The 15765-nt window shown below is 36.4% G+C and overlaps 1 protein-coding gene across 3 annotated transcripts in view; it reads right to left on the bottom strand.

Moving 5' to 3' along the window:
- Positions 1-15765, bottom strand: part of Prex2 (phosphatidylinositol-3,4,5-trisphosphate dependent Rac exchange factor 2) — a 262543-nt gene that overhangs the window by 199459 nt on the left and 47319 nt on the right. For all 3 annotated transcript variants that reach the window (XM_013071229.3, XM_004842082.3, XM_013071231.3), the window contains 3 exons: positions 4565-4636; positions 3010-3132; positions 672-776 (listed from right to left, as the gene is read on the bottom strand). In XM_013071229.3, coding sequence (XP_012926683.2) covers positions 672-776; positions 3010-3132; positions 4565-4636 — 300 coding nt within the window. The remainder of the gene's footprint in view (positions 1-671; positions 777-3009; positions 3133-4564; positions 4637-15765) is intronic.

Below are 15765 nucleotides of genomic sequence, written 5' to 3'. Positions count from 1 at the left end.
TGCCTGGAGCAAACAGTGGGAGGAAACATGGGCTGTAAAGAGACTTGAGAGATATTTTTCAGGTGAAGGAAATGTTCTAAAATTAGATTTGGGAGATGGTTGTGCAGCTCCAGAAATATCATGGAACCGTGAACTTATATTGTGGTCCTCACTGTCAGTTAGATTGTCTAAGGAACTGCCAAAATATATGTTTATTTGTGCTACCTCAAAAAATTATATATATTCTTGCTATTTTCAGGAAAATTGAATAAGAAATGTATGTAGGAGAAATGTCAAACTACATTTATTTTCTCCCATAACCATGATTTGCATCTTTCCTCTTTCTGCCCTACTTACAGCTCTTTTAGCAGAAGTAAATGAAGTCCTGAGGAGCTGAGGATATAAAGCAATGATGAACTCTGTCAGGCGTTCTTCACTCATAGGAACCCATGGGATCTTGTAAGCAATTCATAATCAGCCAGGAGAGGGCATTAGCAGTATTTCCCCATAAATGAGCTTAAGCCAGCTCTCACTTCCCAGATTTATCAAAGGACTCTAGCTTTCTAGCCTGCATATGATAAAAGTTACAGTACCTCACGAACAGCTTTTATACCACGTTGATGCTACTCCTTGATTCTTACTGGGCCTGTCGACAAATATCAGCATATGATAACACATAAATATGTACTTACCAAAAGAAATGTCCGAATTGTTCTTATTTTGTTAAGTTCAAGAAGCAATTTTTGTGCTTTTTCATGGTTACTACAATATTCATCATAGATACGAAACTTATCTTTCTGCAAATTCAAGACAGAATAAATTAATCACTTTATTCATTTTGAAATTTTAACCTGTCGGTATATATAAACTTTACTGTTTACTATCTCTCAAAAACTATACTGTAAATATTTATTTTCTTATTTATTTATTTTCCCTGATCCATAAAGAGTAGTCTTGAAAAGGAGAAAGACATATAAATTTTACTCCAATATGATGAATGCAATAATAGATAAATGAAGCAAGTGGTGGTAAAGAATAGAGAGCAATGAGCTGTTCTTCGAGACCACAGACACAGCTTTTAAAAACATGTTACTTCTGTACAAGGTCCAGTGGATAAACCCATGATACCTGGCAGGAAGAGGGAAGAAAGCCATGTTAGGTCAAGGGAAAGTCATGTGCCAGATCATAAAGGGACAACAGAACATAGGACCCTGCAGTTCACGGACACCAATTCGGATGGTGTCCTTAAGAGGAACACTGACAAACAGAACAATATAAGGCAACAAGTGGCTAAGATAATGACACCCTCTGAGGACACGGTAAGTGAGCGGTCATTTCAGAGAGAGATAATTCTTAGTATAGAAAAGTCAGGGAATAGTAGCTACTTTCAAATAGCTGTTATGCTGCAAAAGGTTGCTGAGTCTACGTAGCTTCAAACATAAGACTAATACCATTAGGTGGGAATTGTAAAGGCAGTGATGGGCAGATTTTGGATCAATACAAAGATCTTCTAATCACTAGAGCTATCATAAAAGTGACCAATTAGGAACAAAATAAATGGTTTTCATAAACAAAAGGAAATCTTTCCAAAAGAAAAGAGTTTTATCATCATCTCTATGCTACCTTCCATTTGTAAAAGTTTTCTCAAAATGGTTATGATTAATAACTAGCAGAATAAAAGAAGACAGAATATTTATTGATCAAATATTAAAACTACCCTTTGAAATTTCAAAGGCATGTGTTTAGAACATTAAGCACTATTGTATACAGGCAGCAAAGAATGTATTGAATGACTTATCTCAAGGGGTTGTACGAGCCACATAAAAACAAACTTCAGAAATGGTTTAGCTAAATTCATGGATGACACATTTACAATGTGTTACTAAGAAAATGACTGTCAGACTGCAAGATTCCCATACGCAACCCTGGCCTTGGATAGCAACAACTCCAACTGGCAGAGGATTCTGATTCTTTCTTGAAAAGGAACAGGCTTCTGTAAATGGACACAAACACCCATGGCTTCCAGCCACACCCAAGAAAGCACAGTTCAATCTTCCTATACCCAAGAAGCCTCTCTCTTTAATATAATTATCTTTCTAGAACATTTTCTGATAATTAAAAGAACATATACAGAGCCTGGTCATCATTTATAGATAGAAAACTACACATGAAAACCTTTATGAAAGATGAAGTGGAAAATAAAAATATACAAAGTTTGATTACTGTGACATAATACATATTTTTAAGTAAAATGTTCATTGTATTGCATTTCGATAAATACATGGATTTAAAATGGTACTCTGAAAAATAGCATTAAGGGAATGATATAAATGGTAGCATTCTTTTTCATTTTCTTTTTTTAGTATGAATGCCCTTTAGTTTTGGAAACAATGTTGATTATACAGGTGGCATCTTTCTTTGCAACTCAATTGCATAAATAATTTCAGCTGTAGTGTATAAAGAATGATATGAAAATTATCACAGGTCTGGGACATATAATTTGTGACCACTGAGCACCACCTCCTATGGTTTCTGCCCTGCTCAGTACAACCCTCTGAGAAGCTACCCTTGAGAAAAATTCAGACACAACCATACTGAGTTTGTTCACCTCCAAGTCTGTCACAAGCTGATTAACAAGAGAACATTCTGACTATTAAAAGGCTTGTCATGCCATTATAACAGTGAGGATTTTCTGCTTCAAAAGAAAATGCTCTATGTTTGAGAGAAACATAAAAATCTATTCATTCTGAACAGCCTGAATATTCATTAGAATTCAAAGCTACAGAGGATGCGAAGAACTAGCTCGTTGGGAAAGAGAAAAGGCTGTTCATTCTTCACTGAGTAAAATGGATGATGTGGGACACTCTGCCTTTTCTGTCTTGGAGTACAAGATCTAACTGGCCTTAAAAGACCCCAAACTTCTGGTGTCAGATTTTACTTCTAGCACTGAACTCATACTTTTTACAATGCCAAGAGCTAGATCTTAAAATCAGGGGGAAAAAACTCTTAAAATAAACAAATTTATCCTACAAAGTGAAGAAAGCAGGTTCCCACTTCTTGTTGAGCATTAGGTTCAGGATGTAAGCATTCTTCTACAACTTTTAAGAATTCTTTATGTACTGCAAGGATATCTTCGATGTTCGAAAACAACATCTGTGAAAAAAAATACACATGTAAGTGCAGTAGTGAAGCAAGTAAAATAAAATTTAAAAATGTCTATAAGAGTCCAGTATTCTCTCTCCAAACTGAAAAATTTCAGTCAGTAGCTATGCTAAATTCATTCTTTCCTCTCGCCTTGCTGACAGAAGCCAAATTTTGTCCACTCCCACAAAACTTTGGGGACCAGGACACTTCACCTGGTTTCTAAGACAAAGCCTGGGTGGCCAAATCCAAGCATGATAGTCCCACCCCAGTTCCAGGGTGATCTTCAGGTAAAACTGCATACAAATTTGCTGGCAGGCTTTTGGAGAAGGGTGTCTGCCCCTAGGAAAGGCATCCTGGAACACACAGTCCTTTTCTCCTTCCAAAAAGCGCTGTGTGGGAGTGACAGCTGGGACAACTATGAGGTCACTTTGCAGCCAGGGGAGGAGCCAGCTCAGGGGCAAAGCTGATACCCTGGAGGGCAGAGTGAATCACTGGAGAGGATCTAGCAACTTGTTGGCCTCCCTGAATCACCTGTGGGGAACCTCATCTTTCATCTGGAGTTCAAATATGTGAATCAAATAGTCTTCAAGTCTGTTTGGATTATAAATTGCTTTTGCTTGTTTCCATAAGCTCATTAACTAAAATATTCCCATAGTAATTGTGAAAGTTGAATATTTAACTCATGAGGAAATAGAGTCAGAAAAACCTTTAGTTTTTTTTTTACTTGCAGTAAAATAGAGCAGTAAATTAGCATCATCAATATCAATGATGATTTAAACAATTTAAATAATCACTATGGGATAATTTTTATTTGTCATGCTCTTTAAAATTTTTCCTATGTTTTGTGTGTGTGTGTGTGTGTGTGTGTCTGTGTGCATGTGTGTATGTGTATGTGTGTGTGTTGCTAGAGATCAAATCCAGGGCCTCGCACAGTGGGAATCTCTGCTGTATCACTGGCCAACCCTCTTCCCCACACTTTAAACGATATGTTATATATTTGCTTCTGAATTGAAGATATATGGACTTTCTTTCCTGCAGCTCATGGACCATTCAAGTCCTGTTCTTTTGCAACCACAAAGACTGGAAGTCCAGATTTGCCCACCTCCTACCACTAGGCCAATTTTCTGACACCTCATTCAACATTCTCCCTCTCATAGAGGCTGAAGTTAGGTCTCATTTCTTAAGTTTATTTTTCTTCCTTTTTTCAAACATTTTCAAGACCTTGGTTAAAAAATTCTCTAGACTTACATGCCTCTTCTAACTTCCCTTTCTGTTCCCAAACCCTGGCCCCTTTTTCATGTTATTACTGACACAGTGACTGGCCCAGGAACTTAATAGTGGTACTGAAGAGAAACGGAAAGTTCCTGCAGGAATGTCCCACAGGTAACATGTCATCTCTGGGAACTCATCCTTGGGACAAGGGCCCCTTGCACATCCTCACCTTCACCGTTTCCTCTGTTACATTCTTGTCAACTTTTGCTGCTGCACACTGGTTCATTCGGTGTAAGAATGCCTGTGTGAACCAAGAAAAGCCATAATAAAAGTGACATTAGATTCATAAAATGACCAGGTGTTGACCAGATCTAGATTAATTTTTTACATGAAAAAGTTTAAAAATCCAATACCTGAGTAAAATAGTTATGTTTTAATATGTGAGCCCTTGTGCAGAGCTGCTCATCCCTGAGAGTTACACTTACTTATGATGCTAAGCCAGAGTCAAAAGTCATCATCTCTACAAATTAAATTTTATCCACTAGGCTTCCACAGTTCTGGGGTAAAAATTTAATGGCAGGTGTTTCCTAAACTTTTAAGCATTGCAAAGCACAAAATCACTGGAATCTAATAAAATGCTATTTCTAATAGAAAAGTAAAATGGTAGAAATTTTGAAGTGACTCCCTTAGAATTAAGAGAGTCATAGAAACAGAGAGAAAAAGAGAGAGAGAGAGAAAGAGAGAGAGAGCCAGATAGGATACATACAAACATATACAATGTGGTCAACAAATACAGTAAATGGTTAAATTTCTTACAAAATTACGACAGGGAAAGACATATTGCTATGAATCCCCCTCAAAGTACTTCCCCTCACTTCAAACACACGTCATTCTTGCCATTTTCTGAAGCAGTTTGAGAAGTACTTTTTCATGAGGGTCTTTAGTTGTCCTGTCCTGCTGTCCTGGCTGCCTCAGTGTGCTGAATCAAATCAAAACATTTACATTTCATGGTCCTTTTGACTTGAGGAAGAACTAGAAGTCACAAAGTGCCAGAACCAATGAATAATGTGGATGAGAATACACCATAGTGTTTTTATTTGACAGAAACTACCGTCCTAGAAGTGATGTGTAAAAACAAAAAAACAAAACAACAACAACAACAACAAAAAGATTTTATACGCCCTTGCGCTAGGGATTTAGCTCAGTGGTTCCACCACTTGCCTTGCAAGCGCAAGGACCCAAGTTCGATCCCCAGTACCAAAAACAAAAAGATCTTATAGAAGTGACATGTGACATACAGTGTTGTCAAGATGGAGAAAGAAACTGTTCATTCCTCAGGATGTTTCCTACACACATCATTTCTGTCAAATAAAGCACCTTAATCGCTATTTAAATAGCTAGGGATACAGCTCAGTGGTAGAGTGGTTATCTAGCATTCACAAGGTCCTGGGTTCAATTCCCAGCAGCAAATGGGGGGAAAAAAACCTGAGACGTCTTGATGGTCATTAAGCTTTGACAGAGTACACTGAGCTTTAAAAGAGAAAATTTGCAAAGAACAAATAAAGAGACCTTCCATCCAGCAAATCTGGTCTACATCCTCAAGATACCATCTATTAATTACACAGTGGCAAATAAGATCATTCCTGGGGTTGGGATGTCCTTCAGTGGTCTTCAGTGGTATCTCTAGTATCCTTTGCTGGCCTTGCAATAAGGTCTGTCCTAGGTCTATCCTCGCGATCATTCTTTCCCTCATCTCTCCTCAAAAGTTAGCCACTACCTGCCAAATCAGGGTATGAGTGCGTAGTCCATCAAATCCCCAGGACATATGGAAGCACGGATAAATCTCTGGCTACTAAAGCAAACAAATGAAAATCAAGATAGGAACCATATCTTTGACATGTTATATTTACTAAGATTTAAAATATTAACTGCCAGGTATAGTGGCACATGCCTATAATCTCACCAACCGGGAGGCTGAGGCAGTGGAGTAGCTTGAGTCCAGATTAGCCTGAGCAACATAGGGAGGTCCTGTCTCAAAGAAACAAATCAAAACAATATCTCAGGTTGAAACATTTGAGAGATTAATAAAATCCAAGATTGTTCATAAGGTTCCAATGCCTCAAGGGGTTGCTAATAAGAGTATAAAATGGCACATTTCTGAGAAAAAGTTGACACTATATTTCAAAATTTTAAATGAGCATTTCCTGTAACTCAGCAATTCTACTTCCAGGAATTTATCCTAAGAAAATATTTGGACAAAGAGTTTCACAGTATTAATCAAAAAAATAGAAAAACTGGAAAAAACCTAAAGTCTACTAATAAGGGAATCATTAAATAAATTATGGCACATTTAAATTATAGGATGCTATGGCTATGGAAAAAGTATGATCATAATGGACTGTGATGAAATCTAGTAAGTATATATACACATGTACATGACAAAAGTTCACAAAATATTGTTTGGTAAAAATAATATACTAAGTGGCACACCTCACAGGTACACACACACAGGTACCTTCACATGTAAATGTATATACAATACATTTACACATATGTATAACGTCAGTGTGTTTCAACTGACAAAACCTAACATATACCAAAATGCAAACAGTGCTTTCCTCCATGTGGTAAGAAGATCTTTGCACACCTTTTTTTCAGAATATTTGGCTATGAGTATATTACAACTTTTGCTTTTTAAAAATTTAAAAGCTTTAAAACTATTTTTAAAAAATCACATACATGAGCCACAAGATCTTACTCCTAACATGAGCTTCAGCAACATCTTTATTCTCAATTATTCAATTTGTGTTTCAGATTCCATAAAGACAAACCCAAATAAAAACTAACAGCTGCAACTCCTCATCACCAGCTGAATTCAATAAAATGAATAAGGAAGTGTTGGATGTAACCTAATTTTTTATTGGAATCGTGATCTATAACTATTATCTGAAGTTATATATAATTGGCTATGGAAAAAGATTTTGAGCATTCCGATTTTAAGCCTCCAATTTAATTAATATTATTCTGCTTAATTTTTTATTTTAGCTTTGTTACTTTTGAGTATTATCCAAATACTCATACCACAAATGCTTTTTAGATCTATTTAGTTTTAAAATAACAAGGATGGTTTACTTGACTAGTTTACATTTTATGTTGACCACATAGTAAACAGGTAATGTCTTGTGCAAGCGAAACTTAAACTTCACCTCTAGAATTATAAACCTTTCCTTCATAAACAGAACTTAGTTACATTCTGCAACCAATAAATTAAAGCTAGGAAGTTGTAAAAGTGAGTTAAAAAGGAACATAAAGCCAATAAAGTACATCACATCTTTATCTGAATTTTTTATCTTTTTATCCTCCATAACAATATGGAATATTTTGTTTAACTGTACACAAAAGAAACCCTGGAACTTGCTACTACGTCTGACCAGGTATTTCTTTTTCTTGGGAGTCTCATTTATACCACAATGAAGGCAGATTTGAGATGGTTTGCTGGGAATGTCCAATCATGAAAACTGTTTGACATTTTTACAAAACATTTAATTTTCTTCCTGAAGATAAAAACAAATAACATTTTCAGAATTCACCTTTTACAATCATGATCTACAGAGTCCTTTAAGATTTTGGTAATTGGGCATTTAATTCTTCTCATGTCAGTGATGGAAGCATTAGTAACCTAGTCACAAAAATACATGAGAGACTACATATAGTTTAACCCTACATTAGGTTGTTCCCACTGGTCTACAGTTTTACCACAATTTGACAATCTTCATCTTGACACAAACATTTGAAAATAAGCACTGGAAAATAGCTTCTAAGGACAGTGGTTCTCAGGGCTTTTATTGTGTATAAGACTTGGAGAGTTTCTTCTACATGCAGATTTCAAACCCTATTTCTCAAAAGCCTGATTTAGCCAATTGGTTTAGGATCCAGAAATCTGCATTCTGAGTACATTTCCTAGGTGACTTCGACATATCTTCAAGACACAACCCTCTGGTGATCATTTCTTTTTATTTATTCTTCCAAACATTGAAAGAGAAAAAAAAACAAATTTACAGATTTACGGGGAAAACAAGTTCATTTATTTCTCTTTGATTTTCAACTCCAAGTCAAATAATGTTTATCTCTGTACATAACCCTTCCACCCAGTCACTTGGAGTTTCTGGTACCCAGCCAGAGAAGCCACCCTCTCCCCATAAAAATCACAATCTGGCCTATGTGCACTGGTCATGTTGCTTTCTGAAGGCCAAAGAGATGCAGACAGGCAGGGGAGATACAATAGGTTAAGTTTTATATGGAGAAAGAGACTGGCAGATGCTCTTCTGAGAACCTTTCTGCTCACACACGTGTCAGTCTGTGCTGGTTCACCAGATTCCCCTATCAGCAGTTGCACACAACATAGTGCTGTTGGCTAACACGCTTGTCATAGGCTACTTGTTTTCCCATTCAGAAAGCAGAACCCTTTATTTTCTCTTTAACTTGATCCCTATTGTTTCCCTCCTTTGTAATTGGAAAAAGAATGTTAAATGTCATACACTAAAATTTAGTAACACTAAAAATATCACCAATCTCGTGTCAAGAGATCAAAAGAAGGAACTCGTTATGTTGGAAGAGGAAGATGACAGCAATGTCATCTGCCCATTTGTGCCGCTGCTAGTTCATTTGTAAAGCAAAGCTTATCATGCTTCATTTTCAAAATACATTTTCTTATTTTATAATTTAATGTTATAAATCTACAGTTTCTCTACTTGTGTTTGCCCTTCCCACTCTTTTCATCAGTCGGGCATACATACAGTAGTAGATCATTCTCCCACAGATTTTAAAAGTTTACACTTTTGATTCTTGACATCTGGTGCCAATGTGAATGTCACAGTATCACATAGGCACTAAACTTTATTACTTCTACTAATATTTTATATTAGCAGTATTCTGTCATTATGAAAATGTAGCTATTTAATATGTACATGATGAGAAGAGAAAATTTCAAGAGAGACTTGAATGTTGCAGGAAAAAGTACATTCATTTTATATAGGTTATACACCTATCCCTACCCCTAACTCTGACAGTTATATCTTTCTTCCAAATATTGATATATTTCATTATATCACAATATATTTCATTCACATCACAATTATCAGTATCAGTATCCAGCTCATTAGAAAAATCTTTAAGTTTAGGAAGCTGTCAAGTTCACAGAGATGGAAACAAATATTTCAAAACTCAGAAGTTCACTTAAAAGTTAAAGTCTGTGATAGTCAACAAATATAGTCAGCTGTTTTTCTTAAAGTGACAGGCTCACTTCATTTTTTTGAGAAAATGGCTGCCAAATACTCTGGAAAAGAAACCATGCTTTGTCCCACAGTCATTACTTCAAGTAAATATGATGTTCCATAGCAACTCAAACAATCACACAAGCTCTTTTCCTGGAGACAAGCAAAATACTTGGGTTTGCCCTAGAAACCCTGGTGTATGCATACAATATCCAAAAAAGAAGTGCTCAACAATGAATATTTTATAAAATTAATTTGTACTGCCTTATAAAGAATATTCCTAACCAAAACTGTCACCACTGCCCATAAGTGGGTGGCAGTGACTATAAGAACAGCTTTGATTCATACTACAGCATCAGCAGTTTTATACCCTCACTGCCTTCACACTATCAGTACTAAGGTCATCATAATGAAAAAAAAAAGTTGCAGTATTACTGTGAAGAGAATTTTGACCTTGTATATCTCCTGAAAATTTTTCACAAAACTCCAACTGTTTGCAGCCCTCTCCTTGAGAAGCACTGTTTTGTGTATATAGGATATACCAAATATACACCCTAGTAAAGTCTCTGCTTATATCCTGCAAGGAGGAGACAGATAAATTGAAAGACATAATAAATAAGTAAATTGTTTTGTAAACAAAAGGTAAAAGGGCAAGCATGTAGCTCAGTAGTACAGTGTGTGTAGCATGTGCAAAGTTCTGAGTCAGATCCTAAGCACAGGGTAGGGGAGAGACTGAAGGTAAATGCAAAAGCTGACCGATACGTTTTCTGTAATAATAAAAAATATAAAATACTTTAAAAGCAATAGAGTACCTTGTGATAATTTCAAGGGCTTTTCAAGATCCAACACTCAAGATCTGTCACCATAAATCTACACCATTCAACGCTGTTGTTGGGTTGAACTTGATCTTTCTTTTATTAGATTCCCGGCATCACTGCTCACATTGGCCAGTTTCATTTGCTCTCCTTCCTCCCTCATATGTCTTTCCTCGTCTGGCATCCACTCTATACATAAGACTCACAATGGGACAGGAGGCATAGGTCCCCTCTCAATCTCCCAATTAGGTTTCAACATACACATTTTGAGGGGACACAAACACTCCAACAACAGTTTCTCTCCCTCTCTCCCTCTCTGCTGCTTCTGCTTTTATTCTCATTATACTCCCCCTGGTTATCTCACTTCCTCACTCTGGACCACTGCTCAACCCACACCAGCTTTCCTATTCCTCCCCAACACTGCCAGGCTTATTTCTACCTTAGCACATTTTTCCAAATTCCTTCCTCTGCCTGGAATACTTTTTATTAGGGTCTCTCCTTTCAGTTTTTCACTTAAATGCCATTTCCTCAGATCTCTCTTAACCAATTAGAGAAACTTGTTCCATTGCCCAACCCCTATCATGCCCAACTCCTACAAGGGATTTACTTTGCTTGCCCTATAGCCCAATCCCACTCCTCAATGTTCCAGTGTCTGTTTTCTGTCTCCAACACACAGATGGGAGAACCATGAAGGCAGAGACTATTCATCTTGTTCACAGAGGTATGCCCAGCACCTATGGCAATACTTGAAACTTCACAAGTATTCAATTAACTTTTGAAGAATTGGTAAAGAATTGTGACCTTAATTAGATGGATTTCATTTCTTATTGTACAGTATTAATTTCTATTCTGTTAGTCACTTTCTCATCACTGGGAAAATATAACTGATGTACATAACTAGAAGGAGAAGAAATTTATTTTGCTCAGTTCCCAGAGGGTTCAGTCCATACTGGCCAGCTCTAAGGCAGAAACAGCATGGTGGAAGGGCATAATGGAGCAAAGCTGCTCATCTCATAGCAGCTAGGAAGCAGAGAGAGAAGGATATGCCAGGGACTAGAATACACTCTTCCAGGTCATGTCCTTAGAGTCCCACCTCTGAGGGGCAGGCCCCACCTCAGAAAACACGAGATCTTTTGAAGATATTTTAGATCTAAAACATAACAACTATCTTTCCGAATGTTCATGAGCAACTAGAGATAAAAGATATCGCCTAATCACCAAAGGGCAGAGTTCTTCAATCTTGACAATGCTGATGTTTGGAGCAGATAATTCTTTTGTTGTGAAGTACTCTCCTGTGCAGAACAGGGAGTTCAGTAGTGTCTTCTCACTCCGATATACTGAATAAGTATGAAATAGTGTTAGCTTACTTGCCTGCTCCCCACTAGACTACAAGCCCTGACAGAATATGAGCAGTATTTTTTCATGGTTGGAATGGTTTTGCCCTCCACTACCATGACAACATGCCATGCATAAAAAATTGCAAAAACTTTCTGAATAATAAATCATTTATTAGTAGTTCAGTAGCATTTAAGACTCAACCATAAGGGCATCTATCATTCTATGAGTTATTAAAATAGAATTTACTATACCTGGATTACATAAATAAATGCCTAAACATTTTGCAGTGACACCCAAATAACATGCTAACAACCCAGTGAAAGCCCTTTGATTAACAATGTTTCTTTATAATCCAGAGCTAACTGCAATTGAGAGACTTTTAATATTGGCTCAATTTTCCACCAAAAGATGTTTTACTGTTTTTCAGAACAATTATTTAACTAATCTAACTATTATCTCACTATTATCTCAGGTGCTACCTGGAAATACCCATCCAAAGTATCTATAACTACAGGACATCTCCTGGGACTAAGTCCAGCACTGTGCAGAGCATCTATGAGACACCAGAAGCTCCAAGGCTCAGTTTCCTCACAAGTAATTTTAAGTGGCACTGTGCCCAATGCAAACATACAATAAATATTAGCTGACAGTTCCACCACTGCCACTATATCCACTATCCACTATTAATACATCCATATCTCTAGTTCTATTAGTTCCATTGGTAATAATTATTACTAAACCCCAAGAAAAGAGAACTGAAGGGTAAAGTCTCTGCCTTCTCCTCTCAACTCCTCTATTAAGAGTAAATCAATCTCACCTACTTTTGAAGAATTCCCTGATATTAAGACAATATTGTAATTCAGTCAATTGGGGAAAAAATTCTACAATGTTGACAGATGATCCTCAACTTCTAATGGGGGGGTTATGTGTTGACAAATTCTATGTAAGCTGAAAATATCTTAAGTCAAAAATGTGTTTAATCCATTAACCTACAGAACACCCTAGCTTACACTGTAGACTGTCATTTTCCCTTGTGATCACATGGCTTTCTGGGAGCTGCAGCCCACTGCTTCTGCCCAGCATCATGATAGTACCATACGGCACACTGCTAGCCCAGAAAACAATCCAGTGTCTTTCACTGCATGTCAAATTAAACAATCATTAAGTCAAACCATCCTAAATTGAGGTCTCTCTGTATTTTAAAATATTGTGTCTTCCACACTGCATTAGAGCTTTCTCCTCAGGATTCCAACCTAGTCCTCAAATGTACATACATGTCAATCTCTCTACTCTTATGTTTATACCCTAAACATTCTAGGAATTTGGAAATTCACCAAGAGTAGAAGATAGGGAAAAGTTCACTTAGGATCAAACTATAAGATCTAATACAGATCATTGTCTATTTCTTCAATATTTGACAGGACCAAGAGAACAGGCATTAATAAAAATCAGACAATATATGTGAAGCATGGCCGGAGCACAGCCTTAGTTCCAATGATATGCCACAAGATCTAAATGTGAGAATTACACAGGGTGACAAAGCGACAGGCCAATGTGCAAAGTCTCTACTCAAATTACAGGAGGCTAATACCCTTGAAGGTGCCTTAGCTCTTTCTATGCTACCAGCCTTTTACACCACCAATAGAACTAACTAAACATCGATAGCTTATCAGGCTGGTTTACAAAAATTAAAATATATTCCTTTATGTATGACAAGTCATTATTTTTATAAAGGAGCTTAATATCAGAAGAAAATAATACAACTTTAATGAGGGAAAGAGAGAAAGAGAGAGACAGGAAGAAATTTTAAATATTCCCCAATTTTGCTGGTGGCATTTCACATGAAAGTATGTTTTACAGTGTCAGACAATGATCACTGTGGAAGAAAATGGACTTCTTAAGCAATTTGTAAGCTTACAAGAACATATTTGTGAGTTTGTTCCAGAATAAGATATTGGCTAAATTGCCTTATTTTTAATATTATACAAATATTTATACTGAAATATCTGTAGGCTATTGTGTCTTTGGTATAATACTTCATATTGTGTTGGTCAGGAATTTACATTGATAACAGATAAATCAAATAACAGCACAATGAAAGAAAAGGCAGAGCGGGAAGTACAAAGTACATTATATAGATAATATTCTCGAGCACAGATTTTTTCCTAGCACAGGAAACTGGCCATTTCCCGAATTTAAAGTACAGAACACTATTCCTGTTTAAGTCGTTATTCAAGAATTCAGTTCCCATGAAAAGGAAATGTAAGCTGTGAGGAAAGGAAAAGTATTTGACACTGGAAAACAACCCAGAGAAACAAATCAGAATCCCAGCGTGAAGCTCTGCTCATGCCTGGCATCCAAAGCTCTCTTTTTTTCTCCCCCTATGGTTTTACTCACTAGGCAATTTCAGGAGGTATAGGAAAAAAATTTTTAAGCTGACTTCAAGATAGATATTTAGTTTAACCAATATAAAAAAAAAAAAAAAAAAAAAAACTTTTGCCAGGGATTTAGCTCAGTGGTTCTGCCGCCTGCCTCGCAAGTGCAAGGTCCTGAGTTCAATCCCCAGTACCAAAAAAAAAAAAAAAAAACAAACTATAAGAAAAACCTTTTAAATTCTTTAAATTTATTTACATTGCCTCTAGTGTTATACCTATGAAATGTAGGTACCTATGAGTACTGTGCCTGTTATTTAAAACTGACCTTAAGGGTGGAGGGTGTAGCTCAGTCAAAGTCCTGGGTTTGATCCCCAGCACATGAGAAAACAAACAAACTGGGCCGGGGATTTTCTCAGTGGTTTTGCTGCCTGCTGTATAAGCACAAGGATCCAAGTTCCATCCCCAGTACCAAAAAACAACAACAAAAACAAAAAACAAAAAAAACAACCAAACAAAATTAGTGATATCTAACATTTACCACACTTTACCTAAAAAAATCTATGACTTACAACAAATGTCAATATCTGATTGCCCCTCTGACTCATTATACCCCCATGTCCCTTTTCTCCTTACAGAATACTATCTTTACCCTCTTCGCTTAGTGTACCACCTGTTCCTTAGTCTGTAATTTGTTTCCTTTCCCCTTTAATTATAATCATACTCTATACCTACAAGAAAGGAATGTAGGGTCATGGAAATGGTTAGTGTTGGGTAACTTATGGACAAACAGATCAGTGGCGCGGAGAGAATACAGGAAACACCTCCAGTATCCAGGAATTTAGGGTTTGAAACAGGGGACTCTTCAAATCCTTGTGGAAAGAATGCCAGGTGTTGGGACAGTCAACCTGTAGTCCAACCTGTGGACTTTACTAAAATGTAACCAGACAACAATGTGAAGTGGTTTTTTAAGCTTGAACTCTGGAGTCACTGTCTGGGTTCAAATCTCAAGTCTGCCAACTACCACGTAACTAATTTTACCTCTCTGAGGCAGAGTTTCCATACTTGTTTAAAAAAGTTAAACGAATGTTTCTCCTACCCCTAAGGATTTGCTCTCAGGCTTAAATAAATATACGTAAAGCAACTGACATATTCAGGATAATATATAAATATTTTGTATTTTATTTTAAGGCCAAATATACTTTTTGGGTAATATTTTCATTATTTCTGTTAATAACACAACCTCTGAAGGAAAGAGGATATTTTTTAACAAGCAAGTTATAATCAATGTCATGAATTATCAACTAAGAGGATAGTGTGTATGCATAAATATGTAAAGGATTTCAAACTGTTCTTAAGACTTTTTTTTACTCAATTTGTTTTGCACAAATCGTATTAACCTATAGAAGGGCATTTCATTATAATTCAAGAAATGATAAACTCAACTTTAAAATTTTGGCATAACAATTAAAATCCTATTGTGCTTCAAAAGTCAAGAAAATAAAATATAAAATATCACAAATACTTCTACATACTTCATGAATCAAGCAGAAACCAGAAAAATAGTCCTAATGAGTTCATTTCCATGAATATTGGCTTACAGCTCTGTTGACATCTGAATATTCATGAGGC

The sequence above is a fragment of the Heterocephalus glaber genome, unplaced genomic scaffold (genome assembly GCF_053883595.1).
Source record: "Heterocephalus glaber isolate CG9 unplaced genomic scaffold, H.glaber_assembly_v1.0 deba00001553, whole genome shotgun sequence".
Classification (NCBI taxonomy): Eukaryota; Metazoa; Chordata; class Mammalia; order Rodentia; family Bathyergidae; genus Heterocephalus; species Heterocephalus glaber.
The sequence above is the reverse complement of the archived record's forward strand: the minus strand, read 5'-3'. Positions and strand labels throughout refer to the sequence as shown.